The sequence below is a fragment of the Salvelinus fontinalis genome, chromosome 3 (assembly GCF_029448725.1).
Source record: "Salvelinus fontinalis isolate EN_2023a chromosome 3, ASM2944872v1, whole genome shotgun sequence".
Classification (NCBI taxonomy): domain Eukaryota; kingdom Metazoa; phylum Chordata; class Actinopteri; order Salmoniformes; family Salmonidae; genus Salvelinus; species Salvelinus fontinalis.
The window spans coordinates 75,361,542-75,387,098 of NC_074667.1; the positions used below are offsets into that span (position 1 = coordinate 75,361,542).

Consider the following 25,557-nt stretch of genomic DNA (forward strand, 5'->3'; position numbering starts at 1 on the left):
CAACAACATAAGATATTACATTAAATAAAAATAAATCAATAAACAAGAGTAAAAAAATAAACTACAATATATATATAGGAAAGACACCAAGTGACAAAATGTTTTACTATTTACACACTATTCATATATACATATTAATATTATTGTATACAGTACAGTTAAATTCAATATTTAGAAAGAATTACAACAATGTATAAGATTAGAGGATTTTTTGTGTGAACTTACAATAAAGTAAAATGTCTCACAACTATATTGGTAAACATCATACACAAAGAGAGTGAATTTTACCGGCATGGAACACCCTTAATGGCCCAACTGTTAGAAATGCGGATTACCCCTCCTCATGGGGCCTCTCTTAGCCAATAGTAGTGGCTGGGGCCCTCTTAGAAGGCGAGGTGAGAAAGGCCTAATCAGACAGGTGTGTTGGTGTATGTCCCCTGAGCCTTGGTTAAATGGTTGGTTTAATTGCCCTTTGTCATGATGCAATCACATGCAATCAGACCAAGGAGAAGACAGACACAAGTTAGCTTGGATGTCAGTTTGTTTTTGCTTTCTTTACAACTCCTTATGGAATTGTCAGGCCAAGAGCACAAACAGATCTGGGACCAGGCTAGACACAATGCCCCTGTTCCCCAGAGAGAAAGCCTTATTGGTGGGCTTACAGGCATTGGCGTACCTTGTCTCCCAAGGGCCTCGCCTCATGCCAGCTCAGGTTTCTTTTGGCCATCTGTGCATCAGGCCAACAGAACAAATAGCATGTCATTCAAGAGCTGGTTATTTTAGTCAGTGAATAGGTGGAAGGATACAGTGTTTGTGAATATTTCGGAAACACAAATTAAAAAATATATACAATTAAATAAAACAAGCTACTCTTGTATAATGACTTCGTATATCTCACATGTAAAAGGTAATATAAAGTGAGCCATCATGCCGTTCGTTCATATACCCGCAGGTGGCGCTAAAACCCTTCGCATAAAACCCAATGCATCGATTGCCTGATCCGGCAGCATCAGCGGTGGTGATGTAGGGAGCAAGGTAGTCCGTGCGTCGAAAACGTCAGTGAAGCAGCATGGCGGAGATGTGGTTGGAGAATCTGCGCTCTGAGTGTGTGTGGAAATAACGCTCTCATCCGATTTAACAAGAAAGATCAGTGTCTATTGCATTTTTTTGTCAAATAAGTGTTTATCTAAGATGGAGAGCCACAGTGGTGGCAGCGTCCCTGCATCGAAATACAGTTCAGTGAAATATTACATCCCACCCGAGAGTTACGTTACACCAAGTCAAGATGGCGAGCATTCTGGTACCGAGCAAGCTGGTGGTACCGAGACTAGACCGAGAGCTGGAGTGTCTTCTACGCAATATATTCCAAAAGCGGGGGACCGCTTGAACTTTCAAATACCGAGAAAGAACAAAGAAAAGAGAGGTAGCTACTTTCTCAATAGCTAAATTCGCCGTATATGCTAGCTAGCTAGCTGATGTTTTCCTACATTTAAATAATGCTAACGTTACTGCATGCTAGCTACGCTAACATCGCTAGCTAGCTACTTGTAAACAAACTGTATTCCATCTGTCTGATCATTGAATTTGACCCCGTTCAGCAAATAACTAGAGGGTAACGTTAGCTTGTTAACTTGGCATGTTCTTCGCTAAAGTCACCTGCTTTTATTGCACCTGAAAGTGAAACATGGTTTACCCGGTCAGGTAGCTGCTTTAGCTAGGTAGCCATTGGAGTGGAGGTGGGTACTACGTGAGTTGTGTTAGTTAGATGTCTTTTTTGAAATGTACATGCTGTTAGCCGACATTTTACACACCGTTTCAGCAGGTAACGTTAGCAAGCTAGTAGTCTTTGTTTGGACACACCCACGTTCCATGGTTGTCGTGGTTGTCCATGGTTGCCCCTTCCCGACAGAAATGACTTTGGATCCTAAATACAGGGAAGAAGTCCTAGACAACAGGATACAATTTATGCAGAGGTGCCATCTCTCGAGCCCCAATCAATCAGTATGTCGTTGTGTATGTTATTGACAGAAAAAATTGTTGGACCAGAATAATATAGATTTGATTTGTTACTCTGAACTCAAGGTGCGTTTTTATTGCTGGGCGACTTCTAGCCCTTGATAATCTTTGTTCCATTACATTCGGAAAGTATTCAGACCCCTTGACCCCTTAACCACATTTGTTACGTTACTGTTTTTATTATAAAATTTATTAAAATATTTGTTTTCCTCATCAATCTACACACAATACCCCATAATGACAAAGCTAAAACAGCTTTAGAAAATTTAGCAAATCTATTAAAAAAAACATACTTTATTTACATAGGTATACAGACCCTTTGCTATGAGACTCGAAATTGAGCTCAGGTGCATCCTGTTTCATTGATCATCTTTGCAATGTTTCTACAACTTGATTGGAGTCCACCTGTGTTGAATTCAATTGATTGGGCATGATTTGGTAATACACACACCTGTCTAGGTCCCACAGTTGAAAGGCCATTTCAGAGCAAAAACCAAGCAAATTCAAAGGAATTGTCCGCAGTGTTCCGAGACAGGATTGTGTCAAGGGACAGCTCTGGGGAAGGGTACCAAAAAATGTCTGCAGCATTGAAGGTCCCCATGAACACTGGCCTCCATCATTCTTAAATCGAAGACGTTTGGAATCACCAAGACTCTTCCTAGAGCTGGCCGCCCGGCCAGACTGAGCAATCGGGGGAGAAAGGGCTTAATCGGGGAGGTGGCCAAGAACCCAATGGTCACTCTGACAGAGCTCCGGAGTTCCTCTGTGGAGATGGGAGAACATTCCAGAAGGACAACCATTTCTGCAGCACTCCACCAATCAGACCTGTATGGTAAAGTGGCCAGACGGAAGCCACTCCTCAATAAAAGGCACATGAGAGCCCGCTTAGTTTATCAAAAAGCACCTAAAGGACTCAGACCATGAGAAACAAGATTCTCTGGTCTGATGAAATCAAGAGAAGCCAGGTTTCCTCCAGCATCACGTCCACACAGCAAGATGCTGCCACCACCATACTCCACCGTAGGGATGGTGCCAGGTTTCCTACAGACGTGATGCTGGAGGAAACCTGGTGAAGTATGGTAGTGGCAGCATCTTGCTGTGTGGATATGTTTCAGCGGCAGGGCCTGGGAGACTAGTCGGGAAAGATGAACAGCGCAAAGTACAGAGATCCTTGATGAAAACCTGCTCCAGAGCACTCAGGACCTCAGGCTGGGGCGAAGGTTCACCTTCCAACAGGACAATGACCCAAAGCACTAGGGATGCAACGGTACAATGGGCCCACTGTTCGGTATGTATCATGGTTTGTGGGCCACGGTAACCGTACTGTTCCGGTATCTTTATATTTAATTTTTTAAATTTTACCCCCTTTTCGTGGTATCCAATTGTTAGTAATTACTATCTTGTCTCATCGCTACAACTCGTACGGGCTCAGGAGAGACGAAGGTCGAAAGCAATGCGTCCTCCGAAAAACACAACCCAACCAAGCCGCACTGCTTCTTACCACAGCGCGCATCCAACCAATGGAGCACCAATGTGTCGGAGGATACACCGTGCACCTGGCTACCTTGGTTGGCGCGCACTGCGCCCGGCCCGCCACAGGTGTCGCTGGTGCACGATGAGACAAGGATATCCCTACCGGCCAAACCCTCCCTAACCCAGACGACGCTAGGTCAATTGTGCGTCGCCCCACGGACCCCCCGGTCGCGGCCGGCTGCGACAGAGCCTGGGCGCGAACCCAGAGTCTCTGGTGGCACAGCTAGCGCTGCGATGCAGTGCCCTAGACCACTGCGCCACCCGGGAGGCCGGTATCTTTATATTTAAGAAAAAATGTAAACACATCACCCTTTAAATAATGAACTCTTTATTTTGCCCATAGACACACTTTCCATTCAGAAAAATGGCAGCATGACTGACTAGGCCTGGTTTCTGTCTCTACTGTATGAAATCAAGGGGAGAAAAAGATGAAAATTAAGTGCTTCTTAGCTTTGACAACATGTAGCTCTTCATCTCCCACTCCAGTACATAGTGAACCGTCACAGTGAGAGGTAGCTTTAAGTTGCTCTGGAGGTCCAACTATCAGTGGAGAGAGCTATATAGGGTGTCTGTGTCAATTCATTTTCAATTTCTCTCTGATGTTTCATAGAGCTTGGGAATTAGTTTGCTGCTGAAATGTGTGCGGGAGGGGACATTGTAACGCGGTTCATTTTTTTTTCATCAAGTGACGAAATCCCCAGTCGGTATAGGGCTGCAAATCTTTGGCTATGAATAAGGCCACTGCTTTTGTTATTTCTTTGTTTTTTGGAATATGTCAGAAATTGTTGTTGGAAGGCAGCAGCGAGAGATTGTTTTTTCGCTAACAAGTGGACTCCTTGCTCCAGCTCCACCTGCAAGGGATACGGCCGGGTGAGGGCCACGTAAATGACACGTTAGAAGTGTTTCCACTCGAGTAGCCGACAGTGGCAAAGCAATGCTTGCACACTGTACTTTGTTTGTTTATGGTCTTCTTACCCTCGTCATCGTGTTGAATGCTGAATCCAAAATGTACCCAATCAGCGGATTTGAAAGACGTCGGTGCCTCTTAAAATTTGCTTCTCTGTCTCGCTCGCCATTGTTACGTTGGAGCTGAGAGAATATTTGTTTTTAGTTTCCCCTCTTCATGGAGTCCCTTCAGGGAGGTTTCCTCCTGAGATGTTATTGTACATTAGTTGTTTAAGGGGGAGGGTTGCGGTCACTACATTTTGAGACATTGCTGTGGAGTAAAGTTTGTCAGCCCTCTAACGGCTGTGTAGTGTGTGTAGTCTGCAGCGCAATAAGCAAGTTTGGAAATGATAGGAAAATGACAGGCATACCATAATTCTGCAGTTCATGTGTGCGTATTGAACCATAGGGGGCGTACCGAACGGTTCGTTAACATACTGTGTACCGTTGCATCCCTACTAAGCACACAACCAAAACAATGCAGGAGTGGCTTTGGGACAAATGTCCTTGAGTGACCCAGCCAGAGCCCGGACTTTTAACCTGATCAAACATCAATGGAGGGACCTGAAAATAGCTGTGCAGCAACGCTCCCCATCCAACCTGACAGCTTGAGAGGATCTGCAAAGAACAATGGGAGAAACTCCCCAAATACAGGTTTGCCAAGCTTGTAGCATCATAGCCAAAAAGACTCAAAGCTGTAGTTGCTGCCAAAGGTGCGTCAACAAAGTACTGAGTAAAGGGTCTGAATACTTATGTAAATGTGATATTTCAGTTAATTTTTTATACATTTACAAAAATGTGTTTAAAAAAACTTTTTGGGGGGGTACTGTGTGTAGATTGATGAGAGAAAAAAACAATGTAATTCATTTTTGAATAAGGCTGTAACGTAACAAAATGTGGAAAAAGTCTTGGGCTCTTCATACTTCTGAATGCACTGTAAGTCATTGGATGAAGACAGACAGAAAACAGAGGGAACACCTGTCCTAATTAGCAAATCATGCTCCGAACATCTGTGTGTGTATTGGAAGAAGGAAGCCGGAAACGTGTTGTAACTAAAAAATACTGTCAGCTGCAACTGTATTAAAGCAGGTTGAAACAGCCTACAGTAAGTGTAAATTTTGCATTTGTGAAATTATTGTTGTGATTTGAAAGTGAAGGCTTTATGATTCTATGAACGATCACAAATGTTATTAGTCACATGCACCGAATGCAACAGGTGTAGACCTAACAGTGAAATGCTTACTTATGAGCCCCTAAACGACAGTGCAGTTGAAAAAAAATATGGATAAGAATAAGAGATGCAAGTAATTAAAGAGGAGCAGTAAAAAATAACAATATATACAGGGGTTGCCGGTACAGATTCAATGTGTGGGGGCACCGGTTAGTTGAGGTAGTATGTACATGTAGGTAGAGTTCATTAAAGTTACTATGCATAGATAATTAAGAGTGGCAGAGGTGTGGAGAGGGGATGTGAATAGTCTGGGTAGCCATTTGACTAGATGTTCAGGAGTCTTATGGCTTGGGTGTAGAAGCTGTTTAGAAGCCGCTTGTAGTTTGTGCTCCGGTACCGCTTGCCGTGTGGTAGCAGAGAGAACAGTCTATGACTTGGGTGGCTGGAGTCTTTGACAATTTTCAGGGCCTTCCTCTGACACCGCCTGGTATAGAGGTCCTGGATGGCAGGAAGCTTGGCCCCAGGATGTACTGGGCCGTTCTCACTACCCTCTGTAGTGCCTTGCGGTCGGAGGCTGAACAGTTGCTATACCAGGCAGTGATGCAACCAGTCAGGATACTTTCGATGGTGCAGCTGTAGAACCTTTTTGAGGATCTGAGGACCCAGGCCAAATTTTTTCAGTCTCCTGAGGTGGAGACACAGTCGTGCCCTCTTCACTACTGTCTTTGTGTGCTTGGACCATGTTAGTTTGTTGGTGGTATGGACACCAAGGAACTTGCTGCACTGCAGCCCCATCATTGAGAATGGGGGCGTGCTCGGTCCTCTTTCCTGTGGTCCACAATCATAGTCCTAGCACCACACGGCCAGGTCTCTGATCTCCCTATAGGCTGTCGTTGTTGTCGGTGATCAGGCCTACCACTGTTGTGTCCTCGGCAAATGTAATAATGGTGTTGGAGTCGTGCCTGGCCGTGCAGTCATGAGTGAACAGGGAGTACAGGAGGGGGCTGAGCACGCACCCCTGAGGGGCCCCTGTGTTGAGGATCAGCGCGGCGGATGTGTTCTTACCTACCCTTACCATCTGGGGGCGGCTCTTCAGGAAGTCCAGGATCCAGTTGCAGAGGGAGTTGTTTAGTCCCAGGGTCCTTAGCTTATTGATGAGCTTTGAGGGCACTATGGTGTTGAATGCTAAACTGTAGTCAATGAATAGCATTTTCACGTAGGTGTTCCTTTTGTCCAGGTGGGAAAGGGCAGTGTGGAGTGCAATAGAGATTGCATAATCTGTGGATCTATTGGGGCGGTATGCAAATTGGAGTGGGTCTAGGGTTTCTAGGATGATGGTGTTGAACAGCTACACTGTTCTTCAAGTAAACATGTTTTTGTAAAATGTTCAGTGTAAATTGTTAAAAGTAGTCATTGTACATAGTTGTATGGTTTGTTTTACTTTGCAATCATTGATTTTTGTTTGGCCATCCAACTTTTAAAATCTCGGTGTCACTCTATTACCATGGAGTTGCCCTGCTGTTATCACAATTTCTGCAGAGCGTATCAGAGTAGGATTGCAGAGCGGTCTTTCAGTTATCCCCGGTTGCGAGATGCACTATTGAGAGCAAATTGTAGCCGCCTGCTCACATTTGTTGATATTGCTTGTTAATTAGTGAATTATTTGCAAAGTTATAGCACATTTTTCGTCAGCAAACAGACTTTGTACTGTCATGAAAATCCTGGGGAAATCGTGGTGTGCTCATCAGCTGCGTGTGTGTAAACGTGAGTGGGCCAGAGGAGGGAGAGAGATTAGGTAGTCCGCTGTAATTCATTTATAGGCCTACTAGCAAGATAGCCAATTCAACACATATTGTGTATGCTGGATTGCAGGGGCGCAACTTAGGTTTTAGAAGTGGGGGGGGGGGACATAAAATGTTTTTGTTTATCCAGTCGGATAAACACTCCAAACAGCCTACCCGACCTCTCGGAGGCGTCCACATGGTCCTGAAGCACACCGTTGCCTCGTTTTGTATCATATTCCAATGCTAAAACTGGGGGGGACAAAAATGCTAATGTCCCCAGTGAAAGTTGCACCCCTGCTGGCTAGTTCTCGGTAGTTAACTATTTAGCCATTATCATGTATTAATCTAATTGTCATGTCCGATTTCCTAAACTTTCCATCGGTGTAACCGCAAATGGAGACACGCAATTGATGAACGGGTGTGTTAAAAAAACGATGCTTAGCCTACTCGGGTTGTAAACCGCATCTCCAGAGCCCAATATTGGGAGCTGAGAAATTAGACACTGTTGAAAAGCTGGGATTCCCCTCTATTCAACATTGACATGGCCATTCTGACAACTGTAAAATATATTCCTTGAACAGCCTAATTGAAAAATATCTCCCATATGACTTGAGCTTTCAGGTAAAGGTAAAAAAAAAAATCAGTCGTATTTGTCGAAAGGACAAGTGGCAAAAAATAAAAATTCAACCTCTGTGTATGTGTAGGACACTATTTAGTGCTTGATTCTAGATTTCTGCATTATTCAGTGCTTGATTCTAGATTTCTGCATTATTCAGTGCTTGATTCTAGATTTCTGCATTATTTTGTCACGGGACAAATAAATTGTGATTGGGATAGACAGACTGTTGAACTGACCAACCTGACTGTCTCTTGTCTCCAACAGCCTTGTTCCAATATGTGTCGTCAGAGTCCCGGGAGTTTGAAGACATCTTGACCATCCTGTCATCCAACTACAGAGAAGCCAGCTCCAACGGGATGTTCATGTACACCAAGCCAAGACTGGTCCACAGTGAGCTGCTGGAGAAGGACGTAAGCAATGCTTTAGGCTGGCTGACATCATCCAGAAATGCCATTTAATCTGCAGCGCAGAGGTTTTTTCATATTTTTTTATCATTGTTTGATTGACAGTTTGTAGAGAAAAGGAGAGAGCTGAAGCAGGATGGGAGGACGGAGAAGGAACTGGAGGAGACCCACTGTTTCCTGATGGCTGACACCACCAAGGTAAGAACCTATGGCATTTACACATTTCTATGTACGATTGAGTATACATATTACGTATAATAATACTGTTATACCCCTGGTTATAGCTGCCATGGATCTGTGAGAAGGGCCTGCTTGTGGGGCACAGCTGGATCACAGCTCTGGGGAACCCCGCCAAGGGTAAGGTCGTTGTCCATCCACTTTTGAGCTATTTAAATCTGACGAAGTGTTGGCAAATGTAGTTATTGAAGTTTGTGTTATACAGATATTTCTAAACTGAAGTGAGGCTAATTGTAGAACATTTAAAAAAAAGGGGGATAGTAAAACCAAAGATTTTTATAATTAAGAGACCATCCTCTCCCACTGCCGGCCAATGGGCTTCCTCTCACCTTTCACCTTTATACATCCGGTGAAATATGTCTCATTGTTCCATCTGTGGTAAAACGGTTATAAGGAGGATTAAGACTGTTTCTGTCTTTCAGGTGTTTATCTGTCTAAAAACTCAGACCTACTGCAGATCAATCCTTTTAACCCTGGAGTCATGGGAGAGATCATCATTTTCAAGGTCATCAAGGTAACAAAAACTACCGTTGTTTCTCTCAAAAGTTCTCTCGTCCTTACGTGGTCAGGGAAAATTCAAGGACATTTTGAACATATAAATGAAAGTGCTCTCTCTCTCACTCACACATACACACACACACACACAGGGTAAAGTGAAGAGCATCTATGAGAACATGTCAAAGAACCTTCTGGACCCCACTCCCAAGTTTGACAGCCATTTCTCCAAGAATGCCAGCAAAGTGACATCTCTCACTTCCTATAGAGCATACGAACTTACTCAGGTAAATACTGGTACTAACAACATTGTGTGTAGAGGACGGGCCTCAGTAGATGTGTTATATGGTGACTTACTGATATTCTGTTTGTTTGGAAAACAGAAACATCTGTAAAATCAAACTGAATATGCAACTGCGGCATTTAAGGTTTCTTGTGTTTAAGTCGTCATACCGGAAGTCCCATTCTGTCCTGTTTGTCTACTCTTTCCCCCCACAGCAATACTTCTATGAGTATGACTTTGATGAGCTGAAGCCTCGGCCGAGGCACGTGTGTCCCTATGCAGTGGTCTCTTTCCAGTTCAAAGGCAAAGATGCTCCTCTTCAAGCCAAGCCCATGGCTCCCCTGAGGTACGCCAGCACAGATAGAACAATGAGCAAGATATTTCACCAGCTGTATAAATGTGAAGCGTCCGCTTAGCGTTTCCACTCACTACCATATATGGTAGTGAGAGGAAGCACGGTGGCCGGCACAGTGGGAGGAGATGAATTTTGGCCGACGTTCTGCAAATTTTCTCATCGATGAAACATTTGATCTCCATCCATCGATCTCTGTTACGAACAGAGTGGATTCAGTTTTGTAGACTTTACCCTTTAGCGTTATTTACAAGGAGTTTAAAGGAAAATGTAGTTATTGCACACGCGTACTTTCAGAGTAGGTGTTCCCTAACGGAAATATGTAGCTCCATGCTAGAATGGGCCAATAGGATATCGCTAGCTCGTACCTGGCTCTGCCCACCTCCTTGATTGTTCTGCCCACTATGACTCATTTGTTCCCATTGGAAACGACAGACTGTGTCCTACTACAGGTGTATATGTGACAATGTTAGGTAAATTGTTGTTTTCTTTCGCTATCAGGTCAAACAGCCAAACGTCTGAAGGAAGTACAGGTAATCCATATCTTTTGAGACTAATTCATGAGGAGCGCAAAAAATACGGAGGGTTGTTTAAATTGTAGTCATTGAGCAGTGCTCTTATCCAGAGCGACTTAATAAAGTCCAGTCACTGTGTTTGTGCTATTTGTTTTGTGGCTGAATGACTGTCATGTCTCTTTGTCTACAGGCAGGAGTAAATACACAGTGTGGAGTGGAGAGCTGGTGAATGAGGGTAGAACAGTGTCCCTGGTCTCCTTCTGCTCCTTCTCCCCCCCCTTCCTGCCTTTCAAACTGTGAGTCCTGGGACCTCCTTTACAAATCAATGTTTTTATTTTTAACGTTTGCTTTTCAGCCCCATTAGATCTAAAGATGTCCATGTGAAGAGGATTGAATGTTAGTAAATGAACCTGTGTCTTTGTGTGTCTGTTTCTAGGCCTGAGAAGCTGGAGCTGGGTCAGGTGATGTGTATAGACCAGGTGAATCAGATGATCCCCTCAGCTCTGTTCTCCTGGAACCTGTACGCAGGCAGCCACGAAGGTACACATTACAGGAGGAACACATTACACACACACACACACACACACACACACACACACACACACACACACACACACACACACACACACACACTGGTTTTAAGCAGGTGCTGGAGATCAAGTGATATACACACTACCGTTCAAAAGTTTAGGGGCACTTAGAAATGTCCTTGTTTTTGACAACTGTTGTGCTGATTTAAAGAAGCAATAAAACTGTCATTCTTTAGACTAGTTGAGTATCTGGAGCATCAGCATTTGTGCGTTCGATTACAGGCTCAAAATGGCCAGAAACAAATAACTTTCTTCTGAAACTCGTCAGTCTATTCTTGTTCTGAGAAATGAAGGCTATTCCATGTGAGGAATTGCCAAGAAACTGAAGATCTCGTACAACGCTGTGTACTACTCCCTTCACAGAACAGCGTAAACTATCTCTAACCAGAATAGAAAGAGGAGTGGGAGGCCCCGGTGCACAACTGAGCAAGAGGACAAGTACATTAGTGTCTAGTTTGAGTAACAGGCGCCTCAACAAGTCCTCAACTACAGGTTCATTAAATAGTACCCGCAAAACACCAGTCTCAACATCAACAGTGAAGAGGCGACACCGGGATGCTGGCCTTCTAGGCAGAGTTGCCAAGAAAAAGGCATGTCTCAGACTGGCCAATAAAAGGAAAAGAACACAGACACTGGACAGAGAAAGATTGGAAAAAAGTGTTGTGGACAGACAGTCTGAGGAGTTCGGATCACAAAGAAGAACATTTGTGAGACGCAGAAAAAAATGAAAAGATGCTGGAGGAGTGCTTGACGCCATCTGTCAAGCGTGGAGGCAATGTGATGGTCTGGGGGTGTTTTGGTGGTGGTAAAGTGGGAGATTTGTACAGGGTAAAAGGGATCTTGAAGAAGGAAGGCTGTCACTCCATTTTGCAACTCCATACCCTGTGGACGGTGCTTCATTGGAGCCAATTTCCTCCTACAATAGAACAATGACCCAAAGCACAGCTCCATACTATGCAAGAGGTATTTAGGGAAGAAGCAGTCAGCTGGTATTCTGTTTATAATGGAGTGGCCAGCACAGTGACAGCTTGACCGTATGGTAAGTAAGAAGTGCCCATCAAGCCAATCCAACTTGTGGGAGGTGCTTCAGGAAGCATGGGGTGAAATCTCTTCAGATTACCTCAACAAATTGACAACTAGAACGCCAAAGGTCTGCAAGGCTGTAGTTGCTGCAAATGGAGGATTCTTTGACGAAAGCAAAGTTGGAAAGACACTTATTTAAATCAATGTCTTGACTATATTTCCTATTCATTTTGCAACTCATTTCATGTATGTTTTCATGGAAAACAAGGACATTTCTACGTGACCCCAAACGTTTGACCGGTAGTGTACATTATGAAAAGTTAAGAGTGCAAACTGAAGTATGCTTCCATGTTTTTATTTTATCTTTATTTAACCAGGCAAGTCAGTTAAGAACAAATTCTTATTTACAATGACGGCCTAGGAACAGTGGGTTAACTGCCTTGTTCAGGGGCAGAATGACAGATTTTTACCATGTCAGCTCTGGGATTCGATCTTGCACTTTCGGTTGCAAGTCTAACGCTCTAACCACTAGGCTACCTGCCGCCCCATGTTGTACAACATCAGTACCGGTTGTCTTTCTAATTGTGTGGTTTAGATTTCACAATGGAATTGTCATGTGTCTTGAATACTCTGCTGTTCCTGCCATAACCAGCCAGCAATTTTGAAGAAGACCCGCTGCTATTCACAGGGCTTCTAACGTCTCTTCTGTAATGTCTGTGTGTTGGTATTGTAGTGTTGAAGAATGGAACCTACTGCAGTCTGCTGGAGGTAGTGGAGAAGAGCAAGTCAGGTGACCATCTGGCAGCACTGCTACAAGGCCTGGAGACACAGAGACTGGTAGGTCCAGGTCCAGCACCTCCTCCTGGAGAGCCACTGGGATTGCAGGCTTTTGCTCCCGGCCTGTTCTAACACCTCTTCTATGTGCAGGTGCTTGTCCACGCGTTGGCTGACAAAGGATTCCTCTTCCTCCTGTCTTCAGTTCAGATGGCTGCTCCAACTGGTAGGTCACAGTAAAAAGTCTTATGTGCTAAAACTGTGAAGAATGTAATTGCTCTAGTAATGATTGTGTTTTTCAGAAAGAAGAGATGGGTGGAAAAGAGGCCTTCAAGCACTCTTCGTTTTTCAAGAGTCGAGGGATGTGACAAAATACAGTACAAATTGTCCATCTACCCAGGAGCCTTTGCAGTCGTCATTCTCCCGTGACACTGTGATGCCCAAGCTTAAAAGCTTTGTCCCGGCCCTGCATCATGCCCTGGTCAAGGTGCGCTGCAACCCACCTGCTGACCTCTCGGCCGGGGTCGAGCACCAGGCCAGGGACTACCTAAGTGGACTTCATGATGGAAAGGTATAAATGCGTGACATGATAATAATATGCTATTATAAACCAGGTAGTTTGCGTCCTGGATGCTGATTGGCTGAAACCTGTGGTATATTGGACATTATAAACTGGGTGGTTCGAGCCCTGAATGCTGATTGGCTGACAGCCATGGTATATCAGACCGCATACCATGGGTATGATAAAACATTTATTTTTACTGCTCTAATTACTTTGGTAACCAGTTTATAATAGCAATAAGGCACCTCGGGTTTGTGGTATATGGTCTATATAACACGGCTAAGGGTGGTATCCAGGAACTCCGCGTTGCGCATCAGAACAGCCCTTAGCCATGGTATATTGGCCATATACCACACATGCGCCGAATACAGTGAAATGTGATATGCTTACTTACAAGCCCTTAACTAACAATGCAGTTAAGAAAATACCAACACAAAAAAAGTAAGATAAGAAAAACCAATAATTAAAGAGCAGCAGTAAATAACAATAGCGAAGATATTTATAGGGGTTACCGGTACAGAGTCAATGTACATGGGGCACCGGCATTGAGGTAATTATGTACATATAGGTAGAGTTATTAAAGTGGCTATGCATAGATAATAAGAGTAGCAGCAACGTGGGGGGGGAGCAGGCAATGCAAGTAGTCTGGTTAGCCATTTGATTAGCTGTTCAGGAGTCTTATGACTTGGGGGTAGAAGCTGTTTAGAAGCCTCTTGGACCTAGACTTGGCGCTCCGGTACCGCTTGCTGTGTGGTAGCAGAGAGAACTGTCTATGACTAGGGTGGCTGGAGTCTTTGACAATTGTCAGGGCATTCCTCTGACACCGCCTGGTACAGAGGTCCTGGATGGCAGGAAGCTTTGCCCTATTGATGTACTGGGCCTTACTCACTACCCTCTGTAGTGCCTTGGGGTCGGAGGCTGAACAGTTGCCATACCAGGCAGCGATGCAACCAGTCAGGATGCTCTCGATGGTGCAGCTGTAGAGCATTTTGAGTATCTGAGGACCCAGACCAAATCTTTTCAGTCTCCTGAGGGGGAATAGGTTTTGTCGTGCCCTCTTCACGACTGTCTTGGTGTGTTTGGACCATGTTAGTTTGTTGGGGATGTGGACGCCAAGGAACTTGAAGCTCTCAACCTGCACCACTACAGCCCCGTCGATGAGAATTTCCTGTAGTCCACAATCATCTCCTTTGTCTTGATCACATTGAGGGAGAGGTTGTTGTCATTGCACCACACGGTCAGGTCTCTGGGTCCTTAGCTTAGTGATGAGCTTTGAGGGCACTATGGTGTTGAGTGTTGAGCTGTAGTCAATGAACAGCATTCTCATATAGGTGTTCCTTTTGTCCAGTTGGGAAAGGGCAGTGTGGAGTGCAGTAGAGATTGCATCATCTGTGGATCTGTTGGTGTGATATGCAAATTGAAGTGGGTCTAGGGTTTCTGGGATAATGGTGTTGATGTGAGCCATGACCAGCCTTTCAAAGCATTTCATGGCTACAGACGTGAGTGCTACGGGTCGGTAGTCATTTAGGCAGGTTACCTTAGTGTTCTTGGGCACAGGGACTATGGTGGTCTGCTTATAACATGTTGGTATTACAGACTCAGGGAGAGGATGAAAATGTCAGTGAAGACACTTGCCAGTTGGTCAGCGCATGCTTGGAGTACACGTCCTGGAAATCCGTCTGGCCCGGCGGCTTTGTGAATGTTGACCTGTTTAAAGATCTTACTCACATCGGCTATAGAGAGCGTGATCACACAGTCGTCCAGAACAGCTGGTGCTCTCATGCATGTTTCAGTGTTACTTGCCTCGAAGCAAGCATAGTTATTTAGCTCGTCTGGTAGGCTCGTGTCACTGGGCAGCTCTCGGCTGTGCTTCCTTTTGTAGTCTGTAATAGTTTGCAAGCCCTGCCACATCCTATGAGCGTCGGAGCCGGTGTAGTACGATTTGATCTTAGTCCTGTATTGACGCTTCGCCTGTTTGATGGTTCGTCAAAAGGCACAGGGGGATTTCTTATAAGCTTCTGGGTTAGAGTCCCGCTCCTTGAAAGCGGCATCTATACCCTTTAACTCAGTGCGGATGCTGCCTGTAATCCATGGATTCTGGTTGGGGTATGTACGTACGGTCACTGTGCAGACGACGTCATCGATGCATTCATTGATGAAGCCAGTGACTGAATGCCATCGGAAGAATCCTGGAACATATTCCAGTCTGTGATAGAAAAACAGTCCTGTAGTTTAGCATCTGCTTTTTTTTTATATATATAGATCGATTCACTGGTGCTTCCTTAAATATATTTGTTTTGAGTAGATTTCTGTCTGGAGTCAAAGTTTTCCCCATATCGTCTAAAGCCAGCCATAAGGTGCATGTCATTGATGATCTATTGGGTTTGTTATACTGTCAACCTTTCTGTATGACATGGAGCTAGTGATTTTCCATGCAAGCAGACGGTAAAGTACTGCATCATCTCTCCTCTCTAGCTCCGCCACGTTCCCATGACTGAGTACGACACCAAGCTGGATGACCGGGGGAAGCTGTTCCCGGCTCCAAAACACCACAAGCTCAACATGGAGGGCTACCTGCGCTCCTACGTCTACAGCCCTAACCTCTACACCATGCCTGTGGCCCGAGCCAAGGAGATGATGGAGAGTTACTGTGTCGTGCCTGATGACATCAGCCTTGTGACTGATTGGGAGGGTGGTAGAAGGGCCAGCGGGGACAAGCCAGTGGTAGGGTCAGAGGTCAAGCCTAATGGTCCCACTGCTGCCCAGCCTCCGGCGGTCCAGGTGAACCTCTCTCCATTTCAGTCTCGCACTGACTCCAACCCTCAGAAGGTGAAGGAGCTGATCAACTTGATACTGAAGTGTCGGAAGAATGCAGAGGGGGATGTGAGGAAGAGAGGAGAGGTGCAGGAAGGAGCGAAGGAGGGGGCAGGCCTGTTGGACCCCCGTGGGCTGAAGAGGAAGCTGGAGAGGGAGACTGCAGAGAGGACTCTGAAGTACCTGAAAAAGGCCTCACAGGAGAGGGGCAGAGTGAACAGCAGACCAGGTATGGTAGGCCTTACTGAGGGGTGGTGCCTTTGAATTGCTTCAATACTGTGGCACTATAACATGGGTCCATGAGTTTTCCCTTGATGGGTCAAATGGTCATAATTAAAGCATGTTGATATCAAACTTCTCGTCGGTCTAGGCTCTCAGGTGGACAACTTCCTGACTCCTACCAAAACGGATACATTACATCTTGAGTTGATCCCAATCTATTTTCTGTTCTCTCACTTCCTCCCTCTAGCTGAAGGGGGCCAGAACCCGTCCTGTCTGTCCTCTCTGATGCTCCACAGTGTGGGTCTGAGAGATGTGGACCTGAGGAGAGACGGATCAGAGGCTGCTGTCAAGTTACTGAAAATGTTAACCAGCCTGAAGAACGCTGCAGGGCAACAGCCACAGGGTTCTGAGGGCAGAGGGGGAGGGTCAAGAGAGGGGGCGGAGCAAACTGAAGCTCTGCTTTTTGATAGGATGATCAAGCTCGGTCTGCCGCCCAATCAGGACATTGACCTGAGGAAACGACCTTCTGGGGGCCTGCAGGACAAGGCTGACTACTTGGAGGTACTGAACTCACCTGGCATCACTTCAAAGAGGATATCTCCTTCTCTGATATGCTTCCAATTACTTAATTACTTAGGAGCTATCGGTATGAATTCAATTACTGTAAATCCAAGTGCAATATGGGTGTGTCCTATGTGTACATGCCATTGTATTATCATGTGTCTCTCTGTAGGAGCAGGCAGCAGGCAGTATGAGCAGTCTGGAAGGCTTCAGCCCCAGTTCCAATGGTGAAATGCCCAGGAGATCGCACTCGCAATGTCAGGGGGAGGAGCAGATTCCATGGGTCCTCATCCCCATTACAGGTAAGGATGGACTATCACGTTCCCTCTGTATTGCCTGACGGGGGGGGGGGGTCGAGCATGACCAAGCCTGGTTGGATAATCCAGAGTCTTGCAATGCGCAGCTCTTCCCCAGGCCCCTCTACATCCAAGCCTGTCACATGCAGAGATACAACAATTGAGCCTGTTCTGAGGGCAAAAGGGGGTGCTACTCAATATTAGGAAGGTGTTCCTAATGGTTTGTACATGCAGCGTATGCTATGTAGAACAGACTTGGTGTTTCTCGGGCATGTACAGTATGGGATCATGGCAGCTCTATATAGGCAAGCCTCGGACCAGCTCTGCTTGGAGATACCAGGTTCATGTGACATCACTTACACAAGGTCGACCTCTTCGGAGGAAAGGAAGGTCCTGTGATTGCCCTCGACCGCAACCTTCCTCTTTCGCCACATGCTCGAGGACCTTCCCAACCAATCCGGATCCGCCCGTAACGGGCACGGGCATCGGCTCAACCTTTGTCTGCGTTTATTGTAGCCTATCAAAGGGCCTATCATAGCGACTTATTTTCAATCAGATTTTAGATTTCATTTATGTTAAGCTCATTAGGCCTATATTACAAATAGTATATTGCCAAATGTGATTGTCATATAGGCTACACCACTGACATTATTATAGCAACAAACTACAGAGTAGGCTGGCCTAAAATTATACGAAGTCAGTCAAAATACTATTTTGGGATATTTTGAATTCAAACTCCGTAAGACTCTGGCGTTAGCTATCTATAGATACAGAAAGTAAATTCTAAACCTGGGCCGCTAAACCTGTCGCCGTCTGATGGGCCGCTAAACCTGTCGCCGTCTGATGGGCCGCTAAACCTGTCGCCGTCTGATGGGCCGCTGGTGCAGTCACTCTTCCATAGGCTACCTGTGAGGAGCAGTAGCTAGCAGCGAATCTGACTATCCTACTTTCTCTGCACCATCACTCACGTACCACAATAAGAAAATACCAGGAAGACTTAAGATGGGGGGCATTTATTTTTTATATGTATAAAGAAATACTTATTTACATTTCTGTGAGAAGCTGATATGTGAAACTATTATGATATTTACTAATACCTTTTCCTCCTGTGTAGGGCTGAAGTGGAAGAAGTACTGCCAGAGAGAGAAGGACAACCCTCAGGACCCGCGCTTCGTACCCCAGATCCCTATGGCAACCAGCAGCTACCCCCAATGTGTTCCGGAGCGAAGGGAAAGAAACGTCACCCCTACCCTAGAGGAGCCCCCAGAGCCTAGCCCCAGTCCTCCCCTAGAGGAGCCCCCAGAGCCCAGCCCCAGTCCTCCCCTAGAGCCCAGTCCGTGTCCCAGTCCCTACCCCAGTCCCTACCCTAGTCCCTGCTCCAGTCCCTACCCAAGTCCCATAGAGGATGATGAGCAATTAGCTGAAACCCCCTGTGACCCCACAGAAATAACCAACAACGAAAAGACAACCACAGACGAGACAAACCAGAGCCTCCTTCTGGTCCCTGTTACTCCAGAGAGCACCAGCCTCCCAGAGAAAAGCAGCAGCCCATCCCCCTCCCCTGAGCCAGGGCCAGGGCCAGCTGAAGAACCAACCCATACTAACCCTAGCCCCATAGAGGCTGGTCAGGAACAAGCTGAAGGCAGTACAGGAAAATATATACCAACTGTTGTGGCAGCTGAAGACCCAAACACAATGGAGGTTGAACAGGAGGAGGAGGTTAAAGAGGTAGAGGAACAAGTGATGGAGGAAGTGAAAGAGGAGAAGGAAGATGTGATGGAAGTGGTGGATGAGGAACCGGTGACAGAGGAAGTGGAGGAGGGAGATGAGAAGGATGAGGAAGACCTGATGGAAGTGCTAGATGGGGTGGAAGAGCAGCTGGAGGAAGGGGAATTAGTGGAGGAAGAGAACGGAAATGTGGAGACAGAGTTGAAACAGACAGGGCAGGTGTCACCCAGACCATCCTCCTCCATTCCTCCCATCCAGAATCCACCTCCCATTCAAAATCCTCCTGTCCAGAGAGCCGTTCTGACCGGAGTGGAAAGTATCCTGGACCAGCAGTTCAGTGACTTCTCCACAGAGATGCAGATCCTCCTGCTCAGAGAGAGTGTCCACTACAGCTCATCGCTTCTCCATACCCAGAATGCTTCACAGCAGCTCCCGGTGCATCCGCTCCTGCACTTCTCAGAGTACGTCTCCTTCTACAACTCGTCGCCTCCCATGCAGGCCTACGTCACCTCGCTCCGAGACCGCATGGGCACCATCATAGACGTACAGGACCAATGGATTCCCAGCACGTTAGCCACCCACCCTGCCCTGGTCTCATCTATCACTAACCGCCACCATGCTAACCACTCTCCTCCTACCACTACATACTGGAACCATTCTTTCTGTGGCCCTGTGTCTCAGCCTGTCCCCAGCCACCGCCTCTCTCCTGCCCCTGCTCCTGGCCTTGCTGTGTCTCAGTCTGTCCCAAATCGTCTCTCTCCTGCCCCTGCTCCTGGCCTTAGCCTTGCTGTGTCTCAGTCTGTCCCCAGCCACCGCTTCTCTCCTGCTCCTGGCCTTGCTGTGTCTCAGTCTGTCCCCAGCCACCGCTTCTCTCCTGCTCCTGGCCTTGCTGTGTCTCAGTCTGTCCCCAGCCACCGCTTCTCTCCTGCTCCTGGCCTTGCTGTGTCTCAGTCTGTCCCCAGCCACCGCTTCTCTCCTGCTCCTGGCCTTGCTGTGTCTCAGTCTGTCCCCAGCCACCGCCTATTTCCTGCTCCTGGCCTTAGCCTTGCTGTGTCTCAGTCTGTCCCAAGTCGTCACTCTCCTGGCCTGTTTGCCCCTGGTCCTGATAGCTCAAACTCTTACAGTTCTCTACCTGTGTCTCATTTTAATAGTAATAATAGCACAATGATTCCATCTTCATCGTTTCCCGGCACGGCCTATTCTCCTACTCTCTACAACAACCCACCCCAGACACAGACGGGACTACCTCAACTCAGCTCCAGTCTAGCCCCCCTGCCCCTCCAACCACTGGACAGTCAATGGACAACTTCAACAAAGAACCCTGACTCAGGCGGGAGACTGGGAACCTGCAAGCCAAGTGATATGTCAAAAGCAAATAAGTGGACAACCACAACACAGAACACTGAGTTGGATGTCCGAGGGCTACGAGCAAAGTGCACGCCGCAAACAAGTGCCATGTTTGAAGCAAAAGACGATGTCGTAATGGTGGATCAGCTGGTTTCAGCAGACACCGTGGAGGCTCCACCTCCTCCTCACACTCAGATGATTGACAGTTTGTCAGGGGTGGGCGGGCCAGTGGTAGAGCCTGTCCCGGCGCCAGGTCCCGCCTCCCCATCAGCCATCAGTAGTCTGATCAGCCAGCTGAAGCCTGAGTTGTTCAGTAACCTGGTGGAGATTATAAAGGATGTCCAGAAGAATTCTGTCCAGTTCTACATCCACACACAGGAGAGGGAGAGGGAGGTCTCCCATCACATCAAGGTTATTGTAAAGCAACTGATCATGTAAAAAGAGAAATACATTTGAATGATTTAATGGTGTCTGGGGTGAGCTTTATAAATACACACCAAGATCTCTCTCCATGTTTAAATGTGTATGTATTGTAGTAGTGTCAATGTATGAAACTGACCTTGTTTCTCTCCCATCCCACTAGGAGTACCTCCAGAGGTTGGGTAACGTAGAACGCAGTCCTGTGAGTTTCCTGGAGAGAGAGAACCGGATGGACAAACTAATGGTTCTCATCCAGAACAAGGACATTGCAGCGCACATTCACAAGGTACACTACAATAATATTAAATATCATGATATTCTATGTAATATATATCACACAACATTGTGCCTTTCTGAACATGGACCTGGTAACTAACATGCTTGGCATCTTTGGTTTAATGAAAGAAAGTTGACCTACTGTTCTGCCATTGCCAGGTCATAACATCAGTAACGGCAGGTCGTAACATCAGGTCATAACATCAGTAATGGCAGGTCATAACATCAGTAACGGCAGGTCGTATCATCAGTAACGGCAGGTCATAACATGAGTAACGGCAGGTCATAACATGAGTAACGGCAGGTCATAACATCAGTAACGGCAGGTCGTAACATCAGTAACGGCAGGTCGTAACATCAGTAACGGCAGGTCGTAACATCAGTAACGGCAGGTCGTAACATCAGTAACGGCAGGTCGTAACATCAGTAACGGCAGGTTATAACATCAGTAACGGCTCTAAGGTGTTCTTAATAAAGTGTCAAGGCCGTTCCGCTGTAATAAGGTGGCGTTATGTTGGTCAGATCCCGGCGCTGGTGCGGTTGAAGAGACAGCCGTCGGTGATCTTCGCTGGAGTAGACAGTCTGGACGATGTGAAGAACCACACCTACAACGAGCTGTTTGTCTCTGGGGGATTCGTTGTCTCAGACGAGTTTGTCCTCAACCCTGACTACATCACGCACGGTGAGTCTTGAGTTTTAGTGGGACAGCTGTTGTGACAACAGCGGCTCAACAGCAGCATACTGACATGAAGAAAACCACAAAGGTTAAGGGGACTCAGAAGACAGCAGGCTTGCACTAATGCTTTTGGGTAGACGTTGAGCCAAGTGGACACTCACAACGTGTGTCTGGGACTGGTACATGGCCCCAACAGCCTGTTGTTTTATTGTTGACCAGCAGGGGTTTTTCCATTCAGTAACTGAGTGACATGTTGTTGTAGAGCGTCTGCGGGTGATTCTGATGTTCCTGGACCAACAGAACTCAGCAGAGAGCCTGTGGAGGTGGAGGGTCCACTGGAAGACCCAGAAGAAACTCAAGGAACAGTCCAGGTACTGGTGCTTTTGAAATGGTCAACGGTCAATAGCTCCAGCATAAAATCATTATATTATGAACAAACTGGAAGGCAGTTTTTGTTGCGTTAGTGAAACTAGTATGCGCAGAACTCTAAACTAAGATTTAACTACATTTGACATTAAGCAGAGGACGCACTTATCCAGAATGACTTAAAGGGCCAATCAGCAGTTGCTGCATACATTTTTGGACTTATAATTAATTTATATGTACCCATTGATTCTTGGAAGAATATAACTTAAATGCCATATGAGCTTAGTTCAACTGACGTACCCCATCAGAACCTAAAATATAAGTTTGTTTTACTTCAATGTTTGTAAACAAAAGAAATGCAAACTGGGTAGCCTCAACCTGGTTAAAACAATACTGTTGATGTCATGGATGTTCAGACCTATCTATGAATTTGAGTGATAACATTTCTCCAGGCCCATCCCTCAGCTTTTTCCCAAAACAGTGGCGGGAGGACGCTTTGTTTCAACTGCTGATTGGCCTTAAATGCAATAAGTAAAAATTCTGTTCAAAGTGACAGGGGAAAATTGGGATTTGTTTTCTAACTTCTCAGGTTTGATTAAACTCATTCCCCTCATCTCTGTCCCCCATCAGGTTTAAAAGTGAAGCCAGGAAGATCTTGAACCTGCTGACCACGTACCAGAAAAAAAACATTGTGGAGTTCCTGCCATACCATGAGTGTGACGCTCCATCTCGCCCCGCCCCCGATCTGGACTGTCTTCTCAAACTGCAGGCACAGCACATTCAGCAACGACACATCATCTTCCTCACAGGTAGCACACACAACCTAGACTTTGATCAAGCTGCAGGTACAGCACATTCAGCAACGACACATCATCTTCCTCACAGGTAACACACACACGCTAAACTAACGCTTCTCTTTGTTTTGCTGTTCCAGAGAGCCACTTCGAGATGTTTTCCCACTACTCCAGTACTGGCATCGTCATCGCCAACATCAACGACATCATGCACAACTTCGGTGGCCTAGTTGGTTTCCATGACGTCAGAGACAAGCGGTCTACCTCAGTAGACCTCATAGCTGCAGCTACCACAGGTAGTTAATATGGATCATATTTAGGAACGGGAGTTTTTCCACTGACCATAGCCTGTAACTAGGGCCCAGAGTTTGTTCTGGTCAGGTCACATGGTCAGGCAATGCTGTTGGCCAATAGCATATCACAGGATCATATTGTTTGAGGGTAACAAGAGGCATCTAAACAGGATCTCTAGAGCACAGAACAATTCTGCCCTTCCCAATGTTTATTCCAATTGACCCATAACACTGTTAACCTTTTTTATTTTCCATCCACAGTCCGAGAGGAAAAACGTGTGCTGGAGGAACCGATCCTTCTGGACTCCCCCTCCTCCCCAGATCGCCTGGTGGACCGCCTGTCCACTCCGCTGAATGAGGACGACTTCCTTCCTCCCCTTCCCGACCAGCTTGTTCCTGACGCGGGGACACCCATGGAGCTCAACTTCCAGGCCCTGAAGGCAGCCATCTCTCAGTTCAAGGCTGATAAGGCTGCTCGCTCACAGATGGCACCTCCAGAGGTGGATGGGGAGAGACCAGAGTCCCCACCAGGACCAAGGATTCCTGGCCTGGGTACAGACTCACCAGGGGGTCTGGGGGACTCTGGAGTTGGTTTCCTCACCCCTGGTCTCCTCACTCCTACCCCTGGTTTCACCCCTTCCTCTGTCTCTCTCCTTGGTCCTGTCCCTCTCCGCTCCAGCCAGTCCCCTGCTGGGATCCAGAAGGAAGTGGGACTGACCCCCACACGGCAGGCTAAAGAAGCTACCCTCTCCTCCCTCCACTCTAAGCTGGGTCTGAGTGTAACTGGTGGTGCTGAGGTAACCAGTGGCATGTCTTTGTGTGGCTCCCAGGGCAGACTGAACGCTTTCAGCAGCCACCATGGTCCTCTAGCTGGGATTGTCACTGAGGGCCATGGGGAGTCAGGGGCCACACCCAGCAACACTAACGACCCCCCAGGTCCTGAGCCTACAAGGTCCCAGGGGGAGAACACTAAACCCAGCCCAGTAGAAGGCAGCCTCCAGGGGGGAGGAGGAATGACTGACAAAGCCCCTAGCAGCCCCCTCCCTGGTCCTCCGGGTCCCAGGGCAGCAGCCCCCCGGCCAGTTGGTGGTGGGGATTACATAGCGGCAGCTACAGACAGACTGGCACAGGCAGCCAGACAGCAGCAGAGAAATGGCTTGTTACCCATGCCTAATACACTGTTCCTTAACAGTAACCTCAATCTGCACAACCATGGCATGAGCATATTCCAACGGCCCATGTTGAATAGGCTGGAAGGACCTGCAGGACAGGGGGGTATTAGACCATTGATGCCTAATGCCATTGGCTGGGCTAGGATGGGCCAGGCAGGGGTGTCAGAGTCCTGTCTATGGGGCCTTCAGCAGCAAAACATGGGGCTGGGGCGCCACACCTTCCCTCCACGACTGATGGGGAACCCTCATCACCCCTGGGGTAGTAACCAGACTGCTAACCAGGGGCGTGGGAATGGTCCTTGGAAGCGGTGACGAACGGTCTAGTGAACAAACGAGTTATGTTCAGTAGGTATCAATCTGAAAACACTGAGTGAAACAGGGAGGATATACCTGGATGTTCATTTTTGTTTTCTGCTGTGCCCCAATGGATGGAGAGCAACTAGCACGACTACCTACTTGACCGATAGTCAAATCTGTTCTACACATTACATTTCTTACTGAACCCTCCTGTCCCCACTAGTGACTCTTCATTTCTGATCCTAAAGAAGCACTTCACTTGACAGGAAATCACTTTTCCCCCCACCAGATGGTAAAGCCAGCTGTGGCCTGGCTGGTGCTGCCTGCTGATGATACTACTACTCACTAACCTGTCAGATCTTGTCAAACCAAACAATTATATTTGTATTTTCTAGGAAAAACTTTGTTATTACTTGTTTGTTTAGGGGCAGTATTCAATCAGATCCGCTTTAGCCGACATCTGCGTAGCGGTTGTTTCGGCGGTGGAACAGCAGAGCTGTCAAATCCACTAGCGGCTCCTGGCATTATACCTAGTGGACATTACCGTTGGCTGAACGGTGTTGCATTAAGAGAAACCCCATGCAGCCTTATAAGTTTGAACAGTGAGATGTAGTCTACATTATATGTCCGTTAGATGATAGAGACCCTCATTATTTAGTTTCAGGATTGTTCAATTAGAGCCTCAATTTCTATATAGCCTACACTTCCTCATTCTGAACGTCTAATGGAAGTGACAATTATCGCAAGAGCAGCTGCTCACCGATTTGATGCCTCAGTTTGACCTTCAACGCCACCAAAACCATCCGCTATGCTACGCTTGATCTGATTGAATCTAGGCCTAAGTTAATATCCTTGTACCTTTTTTGGTTTTGTAAAGAAGTATACTGTACAGAAAACCAGTGGTTTTATCTTAATGTTATTTTGTACAACTTTGTTTGTATTAAAACATGCTTGTCAAAACTATGGCTTTATTGGCTCTGTTTTGTCAAACT

The 25,557-nt window shown here is 46.6% G+C and overlaps 1 protein-coding gene across 1 annotated transcript; it reads left to right on the plus strand.

Moving 5' to 3' along the window:
- Nucleotides 1-1,030: 1,030 nt before the first annotated feature.
- LOC129851465 (uncharacterized) lies at nt 1,031-25,528 on the plus strand. The gene is made up of 23 exons (XM_055918020.1): nt 1,031-1,423; nt 8,333-8,478; nt 8,578-8,670; nt 8,757-8,829; nt 9,132-9,223; nt 9,357-9,491; nt 9,703-9,833; nt 10,341-10,372; nt 10,545-10,650; nt 10,791-10,894; nt 12,701-12,804; nt 12,895-12,967; nt 13,044-13,312; nt 15,779-16,346; nt 16,587-16,900; nt 17,073-17,202; nt 18,311-20,682; nt 20,855-20,977; nt 21,490-21,649; nt 21,906-22,014; nt 22,640-22,818; nt 22,944-23,099; nt 23,358-25,528. Exons 1-23 carry the CDS (start codon nt 1,192-1,194, stop codon nt 24,578-24,580), a joined length of 6,924 nt encoding a protein of 2,307 aa, XP_055773995.1. The 5' UTR covers nt 1,031-1,191; the 3' UTR covers nt 24,581-25,528.
- The last annotated feature ends 29 nt before the right edge of the window (nt 25,529-25,557 follow it).

Coding starts and splice junctions, on each gene's coding strand:
- LOC129851465 (XM_055918020.1), top strand. CDS start 1,192: ATGGAGAGCCACAGTGGTGGCAGCGTCCCTGCATCGAAATACAGTTCA. Junction 20,978..21,489: donor TTGCAGCGCACATTCACAAG/GTACACTACAAT, acceptor TATGTTGGTCAG/ATCCCGGCGCTGGTGCGGTT. Junction 22,819..22,943: donor ACACATCATCTTCCTCACAG/GTAGCACACACA, acceptor TTGCTGTTCCAG/AGAGCCACTTCGAGATGTTT.